This window comes from Asterias amurensis, chromosome 2, assembly GCF_032118995.1.
Source record: "Asterias amurensis chromosome 2, ASM3211899v1".
Classification (NCBI taxonomy): Eukaryota; Metazoa; Echinodermata; class Asteroidea; order Forcipulatida; family Asteriidae; genus Asterias; species Asterias amurensis.
This window is the reverse complement of record NC_092649.1, coordinates 19,272,982-19,289,035: the sequence shown is the minus strand read 5'-3', so window position 1 is coordinate 19,289,035 and position 16,054 is coordinate 19,272,982. Positions and strand designations below refer to the sequence as shown.

At 39.3% G+C, this 16,054-nt stretch overlaps 1 protein-coding gene across 1 annotated transcript in view; it reads left to right on the top strand.

Moving 5' to 3' along the window:
* The window catches only part of LOC139951996 (regulator of nonsense transcripts 2-like), a 51,642-nt gene extending 37,596 nt beyond the window's left edge, over positions 1-14,046 (top strand). The window contains exons 24-34 of the mRNA XM_071950973.1: positions 825-986; positions 1,715-1,853; positions 2,473-2,609; positions 3,240-3,423; positions 5,290-5,397; positions 6,129-6,289; positions 7,267-7,329; positions 8,845-8,940; positions 9,126-9,374; positions 11,070-11,148; positions 11,898-14,046. Coding sequence (XP_071807074.1) covers positions 825-986; positions 1,715-1,853; positions 2,473-2,609; positions 3,240-3,423; positions 5,290-5,397; positions 6,129-6,289; positions 7,267-7,329; positions 8,845-8,940; positions 9,126-9,374; positions 11,070-11,148; positions 11,898-12,034 — 1,515 coding nt within the window. The 3' untranslated portion in view covers positions 12,035-14,046. The remainder of the gene's footprint in view (positions 1-824; positions 987-1,714; positions 1,854-2,472; positions 2,610-3,239; positions 3,424-5,289; positions 5,398-6,128; positions 6,290-7,266; positions 7,330-8,844; positions 8,941-9,125; positions 9,375-11,069; positions 11,149-11,897) is intronic.
* The last annotated feature ends 2,008 nt before the right edge of the window (positions 14,047-16,054 follow it).

Sequence of the window (16,054 nt, the reverse complement as noted above, 5' to 3'; positions counted from 1 at the left end):
CATTTTTGCTATTTAACTATTTAACTTGTTCGTATAATGTGCATAACAAATTGTATATCATTGATATTTCTGCTATTTAACTACTGTACTTGTTTTTTTTAAGTTTCAATGATTCGTTAATATTTCTACAATTTTGTATTAACAAATTGCAAATCATTGATATTTCTGTTATTTAACTTGTGTGTATTACTGTATTGTGTGCATTACAAATTGCAATGACTCACTGATCATTCTGCTATTTACCAATTTAACTTGTGTGTATTATCCTTGATAATTATACTATTTATCTATTTGACTTGTTTGTACTGTGTGCATGAAAATTTATGAATAACAAATTGAAATTAATCGCTGATATTTCTGCTATTTTGTCTATTTCACATGTGTGTATTTTGTGCATTACCAGTTGTAATGAACCAGTTATTCCTCTGCTATTCATCTATTTTCAGATCTATTTACTCCTTTCAGATCTTCTCAAGACTTATCTCCTCGAATCTACTTACATTTAGTCTGTTTCTAGCTGGCTTTTGTCATTATAACAGAGCCCTTAATATCTATACTATGTCTGATATTATTTTGGTATATTTCATCATAATGACATACATGAAGCCCCATGTGCCAAGGTTATTCTATTATCATTATTTTGTTTTTCCGTTCAGATCTACTTACATTTATTCCATTGCTAGCCTGCTTTTGTCATTATAACAAAGCCCCTAATTCCGATAGTATTTCTGTGCTGATATTATTTTTGTATATTTCATTGTAATGACATAGCCCCATGTGCCGAGGTTTTTATTCTAATATTATGATTTTATTTTTCTGTTCAGACTAAGATGTACATCACTAAGTGTCTAAGCAGTGTCTGGAACGTAAAGTTCAATAATGTCCACTGTGTTGCTAGCTTACTGGCCGGTCTGGTACCCTATCATGACGATGTGGGTATACAGGTTGTAGATGCTGTCTTGGAAGATGTCAGAATTGGCATGGAGGTGGGTACTAACTTTTAATCTTTATAAGCTCGCACAGTTATCACTGTACTGTGGATTAAAAAAAATAATAATTAACGATGCAAGTTTAACATCTGTTATTTTAAATTATCATATGTACTTACAGTAGTTGCCACACAGACCTTTTCTAAGTTTATATTTTTAGGACTTAAAAGACAGTTGTCTGGAGCTTATAAGATTTTCTTATGGAGTTATATATCGTACCAATTAGCTTAGCAATGGCACAAATTGTATACACCAAGTTAAAGGCACACGTTGCCTTGGATCGGGTGAGTTTTCTATGGAAAGCGTTTGTACTCTGTAACTGTTTTTTATAAAATGCATATGGTTAGAAAGGTGTTTTAAAAGTAGAACGTAATGATCCACTCAAATATGCCTCGAAATTGCACGGTTTTCCTTTACTTTGCAAACTAATGTAACACGGTCGGCCATTTTCTGGAGTCGAAAATTTGACTCCACAAAATAGCAGGCCATATTACCTTCTAACAAATGATTTCAAACGCTTTTCATAGATAAACTCGCCCGATCCAAGGCAACAGGTCCCTGTAACTTCCAGAAGACATGTTCTTCTGCCTTCATATATTTTATGACTTAATTTATGGTTTTTTCAAACACCCTCAGCAAACTTTCTTTGATAAGCTTTTAAAAGCAAGTATTTGTAGATTAAACTAAAATGGTAAAAACTCTCTGAACAAAATATCCTGTTACAGATTAACCATGCTAAGTACAACCAGCGTCGTGTTTCCATGGTGAAGTTCCTCGGTGAGCTGTACAACTATCGTATGGTAGAGTCGGCGGTTATCTTCAAGACCTTGTACTCAGTGATTCGCTTTGGAATCTCTTTAGATGGTAAGGAATTATTGCTCATAGAATGTACACCAGAAATTCTCTTTTAAAGCCATTGGACACTTTCGGAACAGAAAGAAAAAAAAAGTTCACAGATTTACAAATAACTTACAGGGTTTACAGAAGGTAATGGTCAAAGACTCCCCTTGAAATATTAGTCCATGAAATGCTTTACTTTTTGAGAAAACATTAAAACAATATAAATTCTCGATATCGAGAATACGGATTTATTTTAAACACATGTCATGACACGGCGAAACGTGCGGAAACAAGGGCGGGTGTTCCCGTTATTTTATCCCGACTGCGATGGCCGATTGAGCCTAAATTTTCACAGGTTTGTTATTTTATACAAAAGTTGTGATACACGAAGTGTGGGCCTTGGACAATACTGTTTACCGAAAGTGTCCAATGGCTTTAAAGGCAGTGGTCACTATTGGTAATTACTCAAAATAATTATTAGCATAAAACCTTACTTGGTAATGAGTAATGGGGAGAGGTTGGTAGTATAAAACATTGTGAGAAACGGCTCCCTCTGAAGTGGAGTAGTTTTCGAGAAAGAAGTAATTTTCTACAAATTTGATTTCAAGACCTTAAGATTTAGAATTTCTGTTATCCATCTCAGGAGCTTACAATCCCCTGGATCCTCCTGAGCATCTGTTCCGCCTCCGGCTGGTCTGTACCCTCCTGGATACTTGCGGACAGTTCTTCGATAGGGGTACCAGCAAGAAGAAACTGGACTGCTTTCTGGTCTACTTTCAGGTGGGTTACAATAGACGCTGTAAGGGCCCAATAGATGGCTAGCTTCTGTTTGTTTCACAAGATCAATAGGAAAATGTTACAATAAGCTTGTTGTAGTTTTCCACATTTTTATTTTTTTTTTGGCTGAAGAGTTGCACTAAGAAGCCACTATTATGTTAAGGAGAATGCACGCGAAAGTGTAGATTCATGGGCGAGTACATTGTATTCACAAATCTACACTTTAGAGTCCATTCTCTGACTTAAACTATTCCCCCATTGGTTACAAAGTTTCAATGAATTGGATTTCTCAATAGTAACAAAACTAGTTAGTCTATCTTATTTCGTATACGACGGTTGGTCACATTTTATGATCGTTGTACAAAATAGATAGGCAACATTATCGACATTATCGAGTATAACGTCAGTTTGCTCAGCTAATAATAAATTGTGTTACTAAATTAATTTTTCTTAGCTGGAAAATGTTATTGTAAACTGAAAGATAACATATTTTCCGCTATGTTTTGTTGCACTTCATGCTATCTTTCAGTTTGGAAAGACAGTAATTTTCAAGTTGAACTATTTACTTAAGTTTGTAGAGAATCTAAACTCAACTGTAGATTATTCTATTTGATTATTTTCCTCTGTTTGTAGCAATACATCATGTACAAGCGCAGCCTCCCAATCTGGAACCCACAGCTCCCGTTCCCTCTGGATGTAGACAACGCCTTGGCAGACACCCTGGAGACGTTGAGGCCTAAACTGCTCATCTACTCCACCCTGGACGAGGCCAGTGAGGCTGTGACTGAGCTGGAGAAAGAACAAGTCCAAAAACTAGGTAAAGCTAAGTCAGGATACCATACTTAAAATCTTGCCACAGGCTTATAGAGACTTAGGCCAAACCAAAATTGGCGGTTTTGGCTACGGCTGCTGCTGTTGTTAAGGGTGTTGCTAAGGACGTCCTATACTTTAATGCATGATGATGCGTAAATGTGGCCGAGTGGTTAAGAGCACCAAATTCAAACTCTGGTGTTTCTGATCAGCAGAGTGTGGGTTCGAATTAAGCTTGGGCGGTTCCAGAAATTTGGGGCTCGGTTCCGGTTCCGAAAAAAAGCTCGGTTCTGAGACATACCCGGTTCCAATTCAATATAAAACATAAGCCGCCCGTCCCGAGCTCACACACACACAATTGAGCCGATCTATTTTAACTGAAAATAACCAAGTTAATCAGACATCGGTTCCGAGCTCACACACACAATTGGAGCCGATCTATTTTTAAAGAAAATACCAGAATACCCACCCCAATGATCAGACATCGTGCCACCGAGCACCTATTTTCCCTGCATTTAAACAAGTCTTTGATTTAGCCGGCAGTACGATCGTTGTGTAGCAGTATGTCCGTAGTGTAGTACATCCGTAGTGCAGTACATCCGTAGTGCAGTACATCCGTAGTGCATGCAGTGTGTCGTCTCTGTACATACAAGTGTACTATGCCTGTACATGCCTGTACATGCCTGTACATACATACATACATACATACAGCACTGTGTGTTTTGTGCATGGGGCAAGCTTTTATGAATATGGATATATCGGCAGCCAATCACAACGTGCTGTCTATACATGTACATGTATATGCATGACATGTACATGCATACATGTGGTGGTTGTAGAAGATGCCTATGTGTGTGCACTGTGTATGCAGCCACATGTGATAGTTGATACTCATGTCGGCTTGAAGCCTTTGCACACTGTATCTGCGGTCACCGCTTTCAACATCAAGCCTCAATTTCTAGAGCCGGTTCGTCGCAGGATCGGCTCCACAGAGCCTTTTATAATTGGGACTCGGTCTTTTAAAATCGGAACCGACAAAAGCGGGTACCCGGTTCCACAGAAGAGTGGAACCGCAAGTCCGGTTTTCAATTTGGAACCGGGTAGAACCGGGTAACCGAAGGGACCGCCCAAGCTTAGTTCGAATCCCCTGCTGCGACACTTTTGTCCTTAAGCAAGACACTAAGCCATTGCTTCATCCTTAGGATGGGACGTAAAGCCGTCGGTCCCATGTGTTGTGTAACGCATGTAAAAGAACCCAGTGCACTTATCGAAAAGAGAAGGCGTTTGCCCGGTGTTCCAGGCTGGAAACCCTTATAAGGTGCTACATAATTGGGTCTCAGAATCCATCACTGCAATAATATATTTTTTCTGAAAGTTTCCCAGGTCAAAATTCTAGTTGAACCTAGTTAAACTGGGTTTAACTGGAACTAGTTGAAACCAGTTGTTAAACTAGTTAAACACAGTTAAAACCAGTTGGTTTAATATGGAAAATGGACAGAGACTAACTGGTTTATAATTTCAACCTAGTTGAACACAGTACAACCTAGTCCAAACCAGTTGGTTAATATGGAAAATGGACGAGTTTGGTCACTATCCAGTTGAACCAGTTGACCCCAGTTAACTAGGTTCAACTGGAATTTTGACCTGGGTTGTATATGCTCAGTGCCTAGAGTACATTTTTTGGTAGATACGAGTGCTATCACATTGTTATACTTCGATATTATTATACCTATTAGCTATATACTCCTACCATGCAAAGTTTCAATCCTACATTAGTCGCAGATTAAAGTCCCGCTGTAGTAAATTTGTCTTTGTTCAACCCCAAATTATGGACAATTGAATTAATTTGAGGTTATTGTTGACCCCAAAACAGGAGCTGTGTTGCCGATGGCACTAGCTTCAGTTAACGGCCAGCAGCAGGGATCACATTCTCTTGGGATCATAACTGAAGGTGATGAGAATAAAACCATCAATCCAACAGGTAGGTTGCTCTATCAAGATGTGTATATCTAGAATTTGTTGGAGAAGACTGTCCAAGCATGGCCAAGCATGGCCAAGCACTCCGGGTGTCGTAGTCGAGATGTTAAGAGCGGAGTGTGGTTTCAAACCCCGGTCAGGACACTTGTGTCCTTGAGCAAGATACTTTACTATACTTGCTTATCTTCACCGTGGGGTATAAATGGGTACCTGCGAGGGCAATGGAGACGGTCCTTTTTCACAGTTCTGCGTGTGTCCAGATCTAAGTGCGCAATACTGAGCATGTGCGCACACTCTCATAGCTGAAAAAATTACCGCTATGTCTGCCACCGCCAGTGTCTCAAAAGTCTCCCCATGTATTGTACTTCATCTTTTTGTTTGTGGCCGGTCAGTTAAAAGCATCGGACTCGAGTTCTGGTGTTTCTGATCAGCAGAGTGTGGATTTTTGTCCTGGACAAGTCACTTGTGTCCTTGAGCAAGATACTTTACCATGATTGCTTTGTCCTTCGGATGGACATTAAGCCTTACGTTCCATTTACATTTTGTCTACGCTGCATTTTAAAGGCCTTTTAATGTTCGTAGTGCTGGCCCAAAACCAGACAAGTTTCCCGATGGCCCAAAATCAGAACAATGGTTTTCCGCTTTTTTTTTTCATGACCCACTCACAGGTCTGGTCATAGGTCAGTGCCTAGAGGTCACATTTTTAAAAAATGAAGAATTGTTTTCTGATTTCAGAGCCGGCCGTGGATTTCACCAGCATCAATGAAGATGAAGAGATCTCAGATTCTGACTCAGAAGCAGACGGCGTGAGTCGCAGGGGAATGCAACATACCGGAGAGGGACACACCAACAACAGTCAAAGTCAAGGGCAGAGTCAGAACACCGGAGACGATGAGGTAAGCTTGCAAATCACACAAATGAAATATTTATAAACTGAATTTGTAGCATTTATTTGTATATTTGTGGCGTGTCGTGGCCAGAAGCAAGTTCGAGTTGGCACATTCAGTCAACCTGTGGTTGACGACTGACCAGCAATGAACATGCGAACATGCACAGTGACGCACTTACTCGATCGACTCATTTGGAAGTCTAGTCAACCTTCCGCCTTTTTGCTATAGTGCCACTGGTTCCCCTCTGCACTTTACACATGTTAGAATGGAACATGCTGTTGGGACCAGTGAAAAAAACCATGGCTGGTTCTAAATGGTCGACCACAGTAGTCCACCAATGGTCGACCTGCCTGGGTTCGAGTGCAAATGGTTAACCTCTGGTTAACCATTGTGCACACTCGAACTTGCTCCAAGCCGTTAAGTGCACCGGACTCGAGTTCTGGTGGCTGAATCATCAGGGTGAGGGTTCGAATCCCGGTAAACTTGGTGTGATCCCTTGCTACATCGCAGCTAATAGTTCTATACTGCCCTCTGGCGGATACGGAGTTCCATGGGATATGATCGCGCATGCGCAAAACTAGTAACGAGCGCAATAGCGACCAGACGTTCTACGAACGAAGTTGTGGCACAGAAGTGCCAGGAATTACTAATGGTTATTTGTCTTCTGACTGGCACCCCCCCCCCCATCAAAGATATTGACAAAATAGGTAGACCGCCAACATAGGGCTAGATAGCTCAGTTTGTAGAGCACCGGCTCGTTAATCGGGAGGTCGTCAGTCAATTTGTCTTTGTTCTTACCTAAACAACTTATTATACATTATTACTATATGTCAGTATTATTGGACGTTTGTAATTTTCCTATGCTTCTTATTATCTGTTTATCTTAAATTGTTTGGTATTTTTCTTAACTTAACTTATTTATTCTCATTATTATTAAATGTTCTTGTAATGGGTTGTTGTGTTTGATGTGTCTCTACTTGCAGGGATTGGACATTGATGATCACATGGCTTTAGATTCTGCTGGTGAGACTGAGGATGATGATACGGTGAGTAGATAGAATAGATCAAAATCACTCTCGTCATAATCAGTATTCATAAATCCCCAAGATATTTTCGCTACTCCTATTGGTGGAGAGCACGTCACATGGGGGTGTTTTAATGGTTGATAAATATATACACGGGTAGAAGTGTTTAAAAATAGGCACGGCGCATTAGCGTTTCATTTGGTGCTAACTTACGCATAATGCAATAAAAACACCAGTACACAGTGGTTTAAGACCTAGACATCGGGTCCGAATTTTTATATTTTTTTACCAAATTTTTTAGGAATTGTAGTTCGTAATATTATAAGTTATCACACAAGTGTGAGTGGAATACGGAAAAATATAGCGCTTCTGCATCCCATATCCAACGAGGCCGAAGGACGATATGGAATATGGGACGGATATGGGTATGGGACGCAGACGCGCTATATTTTTCGTATTTCCACGAGCGCGCGTGTGATAACGTATTTATCTTCAAGCAAACTTGGCGCGTGACATAGAACACACAAGACGCATGGTAGTGATATTAGCCGTGCAATATAGGTTTTTATCACCACTCCATTCTGCCAATCTGATTGGAGGATTAGCGCGTACTTGAAAATAAAACATGATATAAGTTTATAAAGTAAAAATCACACATCTTAATATTTTAAAATGTATCTGCAAAGGCATAAAAAAAATTGTTTGAGAAAAAAATATTGCTTTAAAATTACCTCTATATGTAACATTTTGAGCTGTAGAAAATAACACACATGTACTTACAAAAATGCTTTGAAATCTTCGACAAAATGTCTCAAAATAGTACAATTTATTACATACTTTTTGCATTTTATCCAAGCCGTTAATGGCGGATTTTGAAAATGTGCGACGACAACCCTTCGTGGTCAATAGTATAAAACTCCCCATTAGCGACTCCAAGGTTTCACTCTCCAAAATGAGGTTTTTTCAGGATGCTGTTTTAAACAAAATACATCGCTTAACACTGTTGGTTTACGCACAGAAAATATAGCGCCCTCTGTTGATTTAAAATATTCAATAAAAGAGCAACAAGAGGGCGTACTTTCTCTTTATTTATCAATTATAAACCACAAAGTATATGAATAATGACATGGAGTAAATTGTATATTTAGAGGACAACTAAGATTTATGTGCTTAAAGATGACATTGAGACATGCTTGAGATATATATTATAAAGGTATTTTGACCGATTATTGTACTGAAATTTGTCGATGTCTGGGTCCCGTAGAGTTTTAAACCACTGTGCAGTAATCAACGTACAAGCGCGTACGCACAGCATGCATTCTGATGCTAGGAGAAACAGATCATAGACGAACTGTAATTTTACCAACAAAACAGAATTTTTCTGAATTATCTCCCTGACCGTAGGTCAGCGTTCAAAGTTAGCTGGTGTAATTGGTGCCCCACTCATTTTTTGCTCAACAAAAGATTGCGAAGCAGTATTTTCTGCTTAACAGCTTTATGAAATCGGCCCATTGGATAACTTGTCTCTTCTTACAGGTGACCATGTTAACCGGAGGTCCTAAGTTCATCAAGTGCGACGAAGATGAAGATTTCACCACAGAGTTTGACAAGATGCTATCAGACAGTGTTCAGGTAGAATTATTATAATTAAATATTAATGGGTTCTTTATAGTGATACTTGTCTGAGAATCCTTGGCTTCTCTTAACCTAGAACTAATAAAAGAAATGACATAAATGAAACGAAGGAACATCAATTAATAGTTAAAGTTTTATTGCAATCACCAATTTGTTTAATTCCCCCCTTTCTCTAATTCCAGCAACGGACAGTGGAAGCCGTCAAGGTGCCCCAGCAAGACATCACTATTCCCGCCCATGCCCGGCCACGCCCTAAGAAGGCGACCTTTGACATCTTCCACCCAGACTCCCAAGAGGAAGAGGAGGAAGAAGAACAGGCGACGTCCGTTAACTTTGTGCTGATGATGCGTCGCGGCAACAAGCAACACTACCACGAGTTTGAGGTTCCCAAATCCTCAGAACTTGCCGCTAATCTTAGAAACAGAGAACAGGTAAGGCTGCTCCTTTTTCATGTGTCTTTGCCGAGCAGTTAATAGCACTGGACTCAAGCTCTGGACCCTGTCTGATAGAACTGCCTAAGCTGAAAAAAAAGCTTAACAGTTGTGTGTTAAGCAGAAATGAACAGGGTACCAGTCAAACATTCTACATGTTTCGTGGTAGTTTGGCTGGTAACCTTATTTAAGTAAGCTCAACTTTGTTGTGCTTAAACAGCTCTATGAAATTTGACCCTGGTCTTTCTGATCAGCAGAGTGTGGGTCTGAGTCCTGATCTTGACACTTTTGTCTTTAGCAAGACACTTTACCAATACTGCTTTGTCCTTCGGATGTGACGTAAAGTCATTGGTCCTGTGTTTCATGTCATGCATGTAAAAGAACCCAGTTACACTTGTCACTAAGAGAAGGGGTTTGCCCCGGTGTTTCTGGCGGTGGCTGCTAAATGCACCACATCACCTTGTATAAAGCTCTTATAAGGTGCTGCATAATTTGTTCTCATAGTTTAACAAATGGAAAATCCTGTCTTGAAATGATTACGTTTGTTCAATTGCCTTGAGTACATTTGGTAAATATGTGCTCTACATGTATATCTATATAAGTCTATTTATGTTGTTATTATTATAAATATCAAGATTTTGTCTTTTGCTTTCAGTTGTTATATTTGTTGTACTTTACCATGCTAACTTTTAAGGAGGCTGAATCTTACTTCGTTGTGCAATTTAAGAATTTCTTGTTGTATATCTTTTTGTTTCAAACCATTGTACAATCTTTGTTGTTATTTCATTGTGCTTCCCCCCCCCCTTTTTAAACACATTTGTTGTAAATTTAATTACAATTCAGCTGATGCATTTTATGAAATCTAAATTTCCATATTTTATTAAAATGTGGACAATAAATGTTATCTTACTAGCTAAATCTATCCCCTTTTTTAAACTAGCTTCTCGCCCCTTCCCCCCCCTTCCTGTCTCCTTCTGTGAGCTTCCAAATCTCTTCTATTTTTCACTATTTCCACTTGACTGCTCCTGTCATTAAACCTTTAATAAAGACTCTGCTAGGGTCGAACTAGAGGCCATTTACAATTTGTTTTTTGATTTTGTAAATTATCTGTATTACTATTTTTCTCTTTCAGAGTCATATTTTGTGTATTGTAACTTTTATTGAATAACTGTTTTTTTTGCCAGTGCAAATAACTATTTTCAAAGTATACTTTTATGGTTGTCTTGCTAGTTAGTTTAGATTCTTTATCAAAACATTGCAGATGCTAAGCAGGGATAGGCCTATGTAATAAGTAACTATTAGTTCCCAGTTGGAGTACAAACTTATCCTCATACTGTGGTTTGGGCACTAGCCTGGTGACCAGTCTTGTTTCTTGTATCTGTTGTTCCATTATGTCCATTTTAAAATATGCTATGCGCTTTTGATCATTTGTATGTACCAGACCCAGTATAGAGTGTTTTATTAGTATTATTGTTTTTATTAACCAAATAAATAAATAAATTAATTAAAACTTGCTTATTTTCATAACTATGTTAATATAGAGGGTTTTAGATAGAAATTACTCCAAAGTACTTTTCGAGGTCATTACCAAAGTATGACTCTACCTTTAAGTAGACAATTTAAAATATATCGTCAATGAACTCAATACACTTCTAATGAGATGTCTTCTTGTGTAATTTGTCTTATTGTCTTAAGTTGGCACTCGCTGAGAAGAAGAGACTGAAGGAACTGACTCTGAACATCAATGACAGACAGGAGGAGGAAGATTATCAAGGTCAGGCCACGCCCCCTCTCCCCCCCAAAAAAAAGAAAAAAAAAAAAAGAACAACCTAACAAGGCACGCCAATTTGTGGAGTCAAATTTTGTCCTACATAAAATGGCCGACCGTGTTAGTTAGCAACGTAAACGGAAAACCATTCAATTTCAAGGCATACTTGCATGGATTGTTATATCCAACTTTTAAAACATCGTTCTACCCATAATATAGATCAAGACTTTATATAGACCAACTCGCCTGATCCAAGGCAACATGTCCTTTTAAGGACCTCAGTGTAGGTTCAAGTCCCAGTCGTTGGACTTGTATCCTCTACCATAATTGTTTTTTTCCTTCGGATGGGACATTAAGCCGTAGGGATTGGGAGTTCACTTAAAAGAACCCGAACAGTTAAAGACGAACACGTAGAAGACTAGATGTACATGTACATGTAAACTCCAGTGTTTCTGGTTCACCTAGCAATTAGGGAAATTACAAGTTTCCTCAAGCATGCGGGTTACAGTGATTAAGTTCACTTATGAGGGGCATCCTTACATTTCATTATCAGAAATATATAATATAATAATGATATTTTATCCAGACTCTTGGAACTATGTTAATGTTTCAAAACACCTGGGCCCAATTTCATACAGCTGCTTTAGTAAAAAGAATATTGCTTAACAATTTTCTACTGGGCATAAATGAGCATAAGTAACAGCTAAACCAACTAGCAAAGTAAAAATATCGACCCTTTAATCCTTTCGTTACAGAAATGATGTCACAGATCCAGAAGCCTGCGATTCCGGTTCCAGTGGTCACCAAGGAACGCAAATCCAAGTTCCATCACCCAAAGGGTGCCCCGGACGCAGACCAAATATTCAACTCCTATGGCAACCGAAAATGGTGAACCCGAAGAAATACGGATGTTCAATGTCAACAACAACAACAACAACAACAACAAGAGGAACGAAGCAGAACCTCAGAATGGCCTCTTGATAATTGTCAAGCGACAGTGTCGTATGGTGTCGTGGAGTTTGCCTACCGCCATTTTGAAGAAAAAAATCGTTGTGGCTTTTCAGAGGGTGGATTTGGTTTATACATAGGAAGTTATAGCGCTGATGTTATGGTGAATCAGCTTAAGCCGTGCATTGGGCAATGACCCACTGCAGCGTTTAGAAGTGACCCTGCAGTCTCTCCCAGTTTATTACAATTTATTTTATTACCAAAATGCATGTATAGTGCTCATAGATTTTAAAGTAAGGGTAAACAAAACGAAAATCACTACTTTGTTGTTTCATGTTGATACTGAAAAGCTTGTTTTACATATTTTCCACGGTAATGGAGAAAAATCCATTGTAGTTTAAAACTAAAAGATATTATGAGCCGATGAAGCGGAGAAAGTAGCATTGCAATCAGACTGAACAAGCCTTTATCGTGGTCTAATTGATACACTTGTAAAAGTTCCCTCATTGCACTTCGGAAATGGTGGTTTGTACCTGTAGTACAGTCATCTGACCACTGACCCGACCTGAGTCCTGCTGATCTGTACCTGATTCATACTGGTCTATACTCAATCTTGCTGACCCTAACCAAGTCATGCTGACCCTAACCAAGTCATGCTGATCCTAACCTGGTCATGCTGACCCTGGACTGGTGCAGCCAACCTGAGTTAGCCTGGTCTTGCTAAATTGACCCAGGGTTTGCTGACTCGACCCTGGTCTCACTGATTTTACTCTGGTCTTTCTTACTTGACCTTGGTCGTACTTACTTGACCCTGGTCTTACTAACTTGAACCTGGTCTTACTAACTTGAACCTAGTCTTACTAACTTGACCCTTGTATTGCTTACTAGACCCTAGTCTTGCTTTCTTGACACTTGGTCTTGCTGATTTGACTCTTATCTTGCGGACCCTTAATCAGTGCAACCGACATGAACCTGACATGAACCTGACATCAGAAAGTGTGAATTCAGGTCATGACTTTTGCCTTGACCTTTTCAGTTCAGTGGACTAGATAGAAACTTGCAGCCATTCGTGGTCGCTCTGGACATTTTAGAAAAGCCATTTGTGGCCGCTGTGGTCTCTAAAGGGTTTAACAGAACTTTTCCATAATGCCTTCTGGGGTTTAGTGGCGAGAGGTATTGGATGCGTTAGATTAGCTTAGCTTTGACGTCATTCCAGGGGCTCACCCGTGTCAGCCCCAAGTGCCCTGCTTGTGGAGTGGAACACTTTAGGGCTGGCCCGAGGTGCATGACGTCACCAAGAAGGGTGAGTGATCGTTCGGTTAGCTCTTGTCAGGGGCTCACCCAAATGAGCACCGCGGGGTCAACACAGGAAAGCTAATTGAACACACTCATTGATACAGCGCACTACCCATGGTAGCGAGGCTGGTTCATAGTCATTAGAAATGCAGCCGTCTGGTCTTATGATTTACATCATTGAATCCAAACCAAATAGTCTGGCACCTTTCTGCAATCACTATTTGTGATTTGCTATTGATACAGGGAACATGTCACGATAATAATGGCTTCTTATATAGCGCTCAGGTCCGTCACGCAGTGACGCTCATGACGCTCCAACATAACTACCCCTGGTCACTGGGCCTTCTAAGCTCCCTGGGGAATACCCAGGCTTGTGCAACAAATATGTTACTCGGCTAAATCAATCACAAGGACCATCTCTGCCCTCACAGGTACCCATTTATACCCCTGGGTGGAGAGAAGCAACTATAGTAAAGTGTCTTGCTCAGGGACACAAAGTGTCATGACGATGATTTAATAATCTTGAATGCTTGGTAAATGCACCTTGAACTTACTTTTTGTTTGGGGATCAGTTTTTATGTCTGCATTTTTATTTTATGTTTAGCGTCTCAATTAATGTGAAACTTCAAATGAATAAAATCTTGTTATGCTTCAGCGTTAGACTATGCTTATGAACCTGTCCTTTATTTTTTAGGGGGTTCGGTCAGAGCCATTGTTTTTGTTCATTAAAGACAGTGGACACTATTGGTAATTGTCAAAGATCAGTCTTCTCACTTGGTGTATCTCAACATATGCACAAAATAACAAACCTGTGAAAATTTGAGCACAATCGGTCATCGAAGTTGCAAGATAATAATGAAAGAAAAAACACCCTTGTCACACGAATTACTTCTTTCTTGGAAACTGCTCTTTCAGAGGGAGCCGTTTCTCACAATGTTTTATACCATCAACAGCTCCCCATTACTCGTTACCAAGTAAGGTTTTATCAAAAATATTATTTTGAGTAATTACCAATAGTGTCTTAAACAATCAAAGTTGTATCTTTATAATCTAAATTTGTTTTTGATATACTGTATGAATTTTCGATCAAGCGTATGCAGTACACGCTGCTAAAAACATATGTTTCAAACTGCCAGTTTTCAGTCTTCTCACTTGGTGTATCTCAACATATGCACAAAATAACAAACCTGTGAAAATTTGAGCACAATCGGTCATCGAAGTTGCAAGATAATAATGAAAGAAAAAACACCCTTGTCACACGAAGTTGTGTGCTTTCAGATGCTTGATTTCGAGACCTCAAATTCTAAATCTGAGGTCTTGAAATCAAATTTGTGGAAAATTGCTTCTTTCGCGAAAACTATGCTACTTCAGAGGGAGCCGTTTCTCACAATGTTTTATACCATCAACAGCTCCCCATTACTCGTTACCAAGTAAGGTTTTATGCTAAAAATTATTTTGAGTAATTACCAATAGTGTCTTAAACACTCATAGTATCTTGATGATCTAAATTTGTTTTTAAAATACTGTATTAATTTACGAACGAAAGTATGGGGTACCCGCTGCTAAAAACAAATGATTCAAACTGCCTCTATAGCCACCAGGCAACCTCGGTGGTCTAGTTGGAATGACACTGCTCTAGAATAGACCGATCCAGTAGGCTCCGCCCACGACGCACGTGTGAGCAAGAACACGTGGGGCTCTCCAATGCCTTTCTGCACAACTCTGCCGTGCGCGCCAAGATACGCACACGCATGTCTGACCGTAGTGTTAAACCTTCGCTGTGTTGTGATTGGTCAATATACAATGGGGCGGAGCTTAATGGATCGGTCTAATGCAAGGGTCGCGGGTTCGAATCCCGCTCGAGTTACATGCCTGTGATTTTGTTCACAGAACTCGGGGAAAGTACGGAGTATGCAGTGCTAACACACATCAGTGGATATTGGTAAAAACACAAATTAATAAGAGTATAGTTTGGGTTTTTTTTTAAATGCAAAAAGAGTTAATGGCCTGACGTTTCGACCCTTGCAGAGTCTTTCTGTAAGGCTCAATGACAACACACAAACATGAACAGGTAACTAAATGAAACATAAGCAGTGAAGTGGAAATACATGAATGGGGTCAGAAAGCATACACTTTGTACAGTAGCTACAATTGATAGGATAGGTAGAAGGGATTGGGTGAAGGAAAAGAGTGAGGTTTAAAACTATTTTGTGTAAAAAAAAACCTTTAAGGTGAGCTTTGCGTAGCTGCGAGGCTTGTATCATCTTGAAACTTAAGACTTTAATTCAGGAGAAGTTGTGTCATGAGGTGTCAAAATGCGTTTAATCAAACTGTATTGTGAATCAAATTAATAAAAGTGCCCTATTTTGAAAGTGTTTTAAATAGTCAATACAAAAAGGGTTGCGAGATCAAATCAATTGATTCGATGGAGAGTTTTTGTTTTGTGATGTCAACAAACTTTTCGTATACATAACCTTTTTTTTTGTTCCTCTGAGCGCTTAGTGACTTTCTTTTGGAGTTGTTAGGTGCTATAAAAATGCGGTTGTTATTATTATTTTGTTTTCGAACACCTAGTTTTTGTGAGGTATCAAAATCTAGTTTTATTTTATTTTAGTGTAACCAATACCTACCTCTTTGCTTGAGGGACATGAGGCTGTAACTCAGGGAG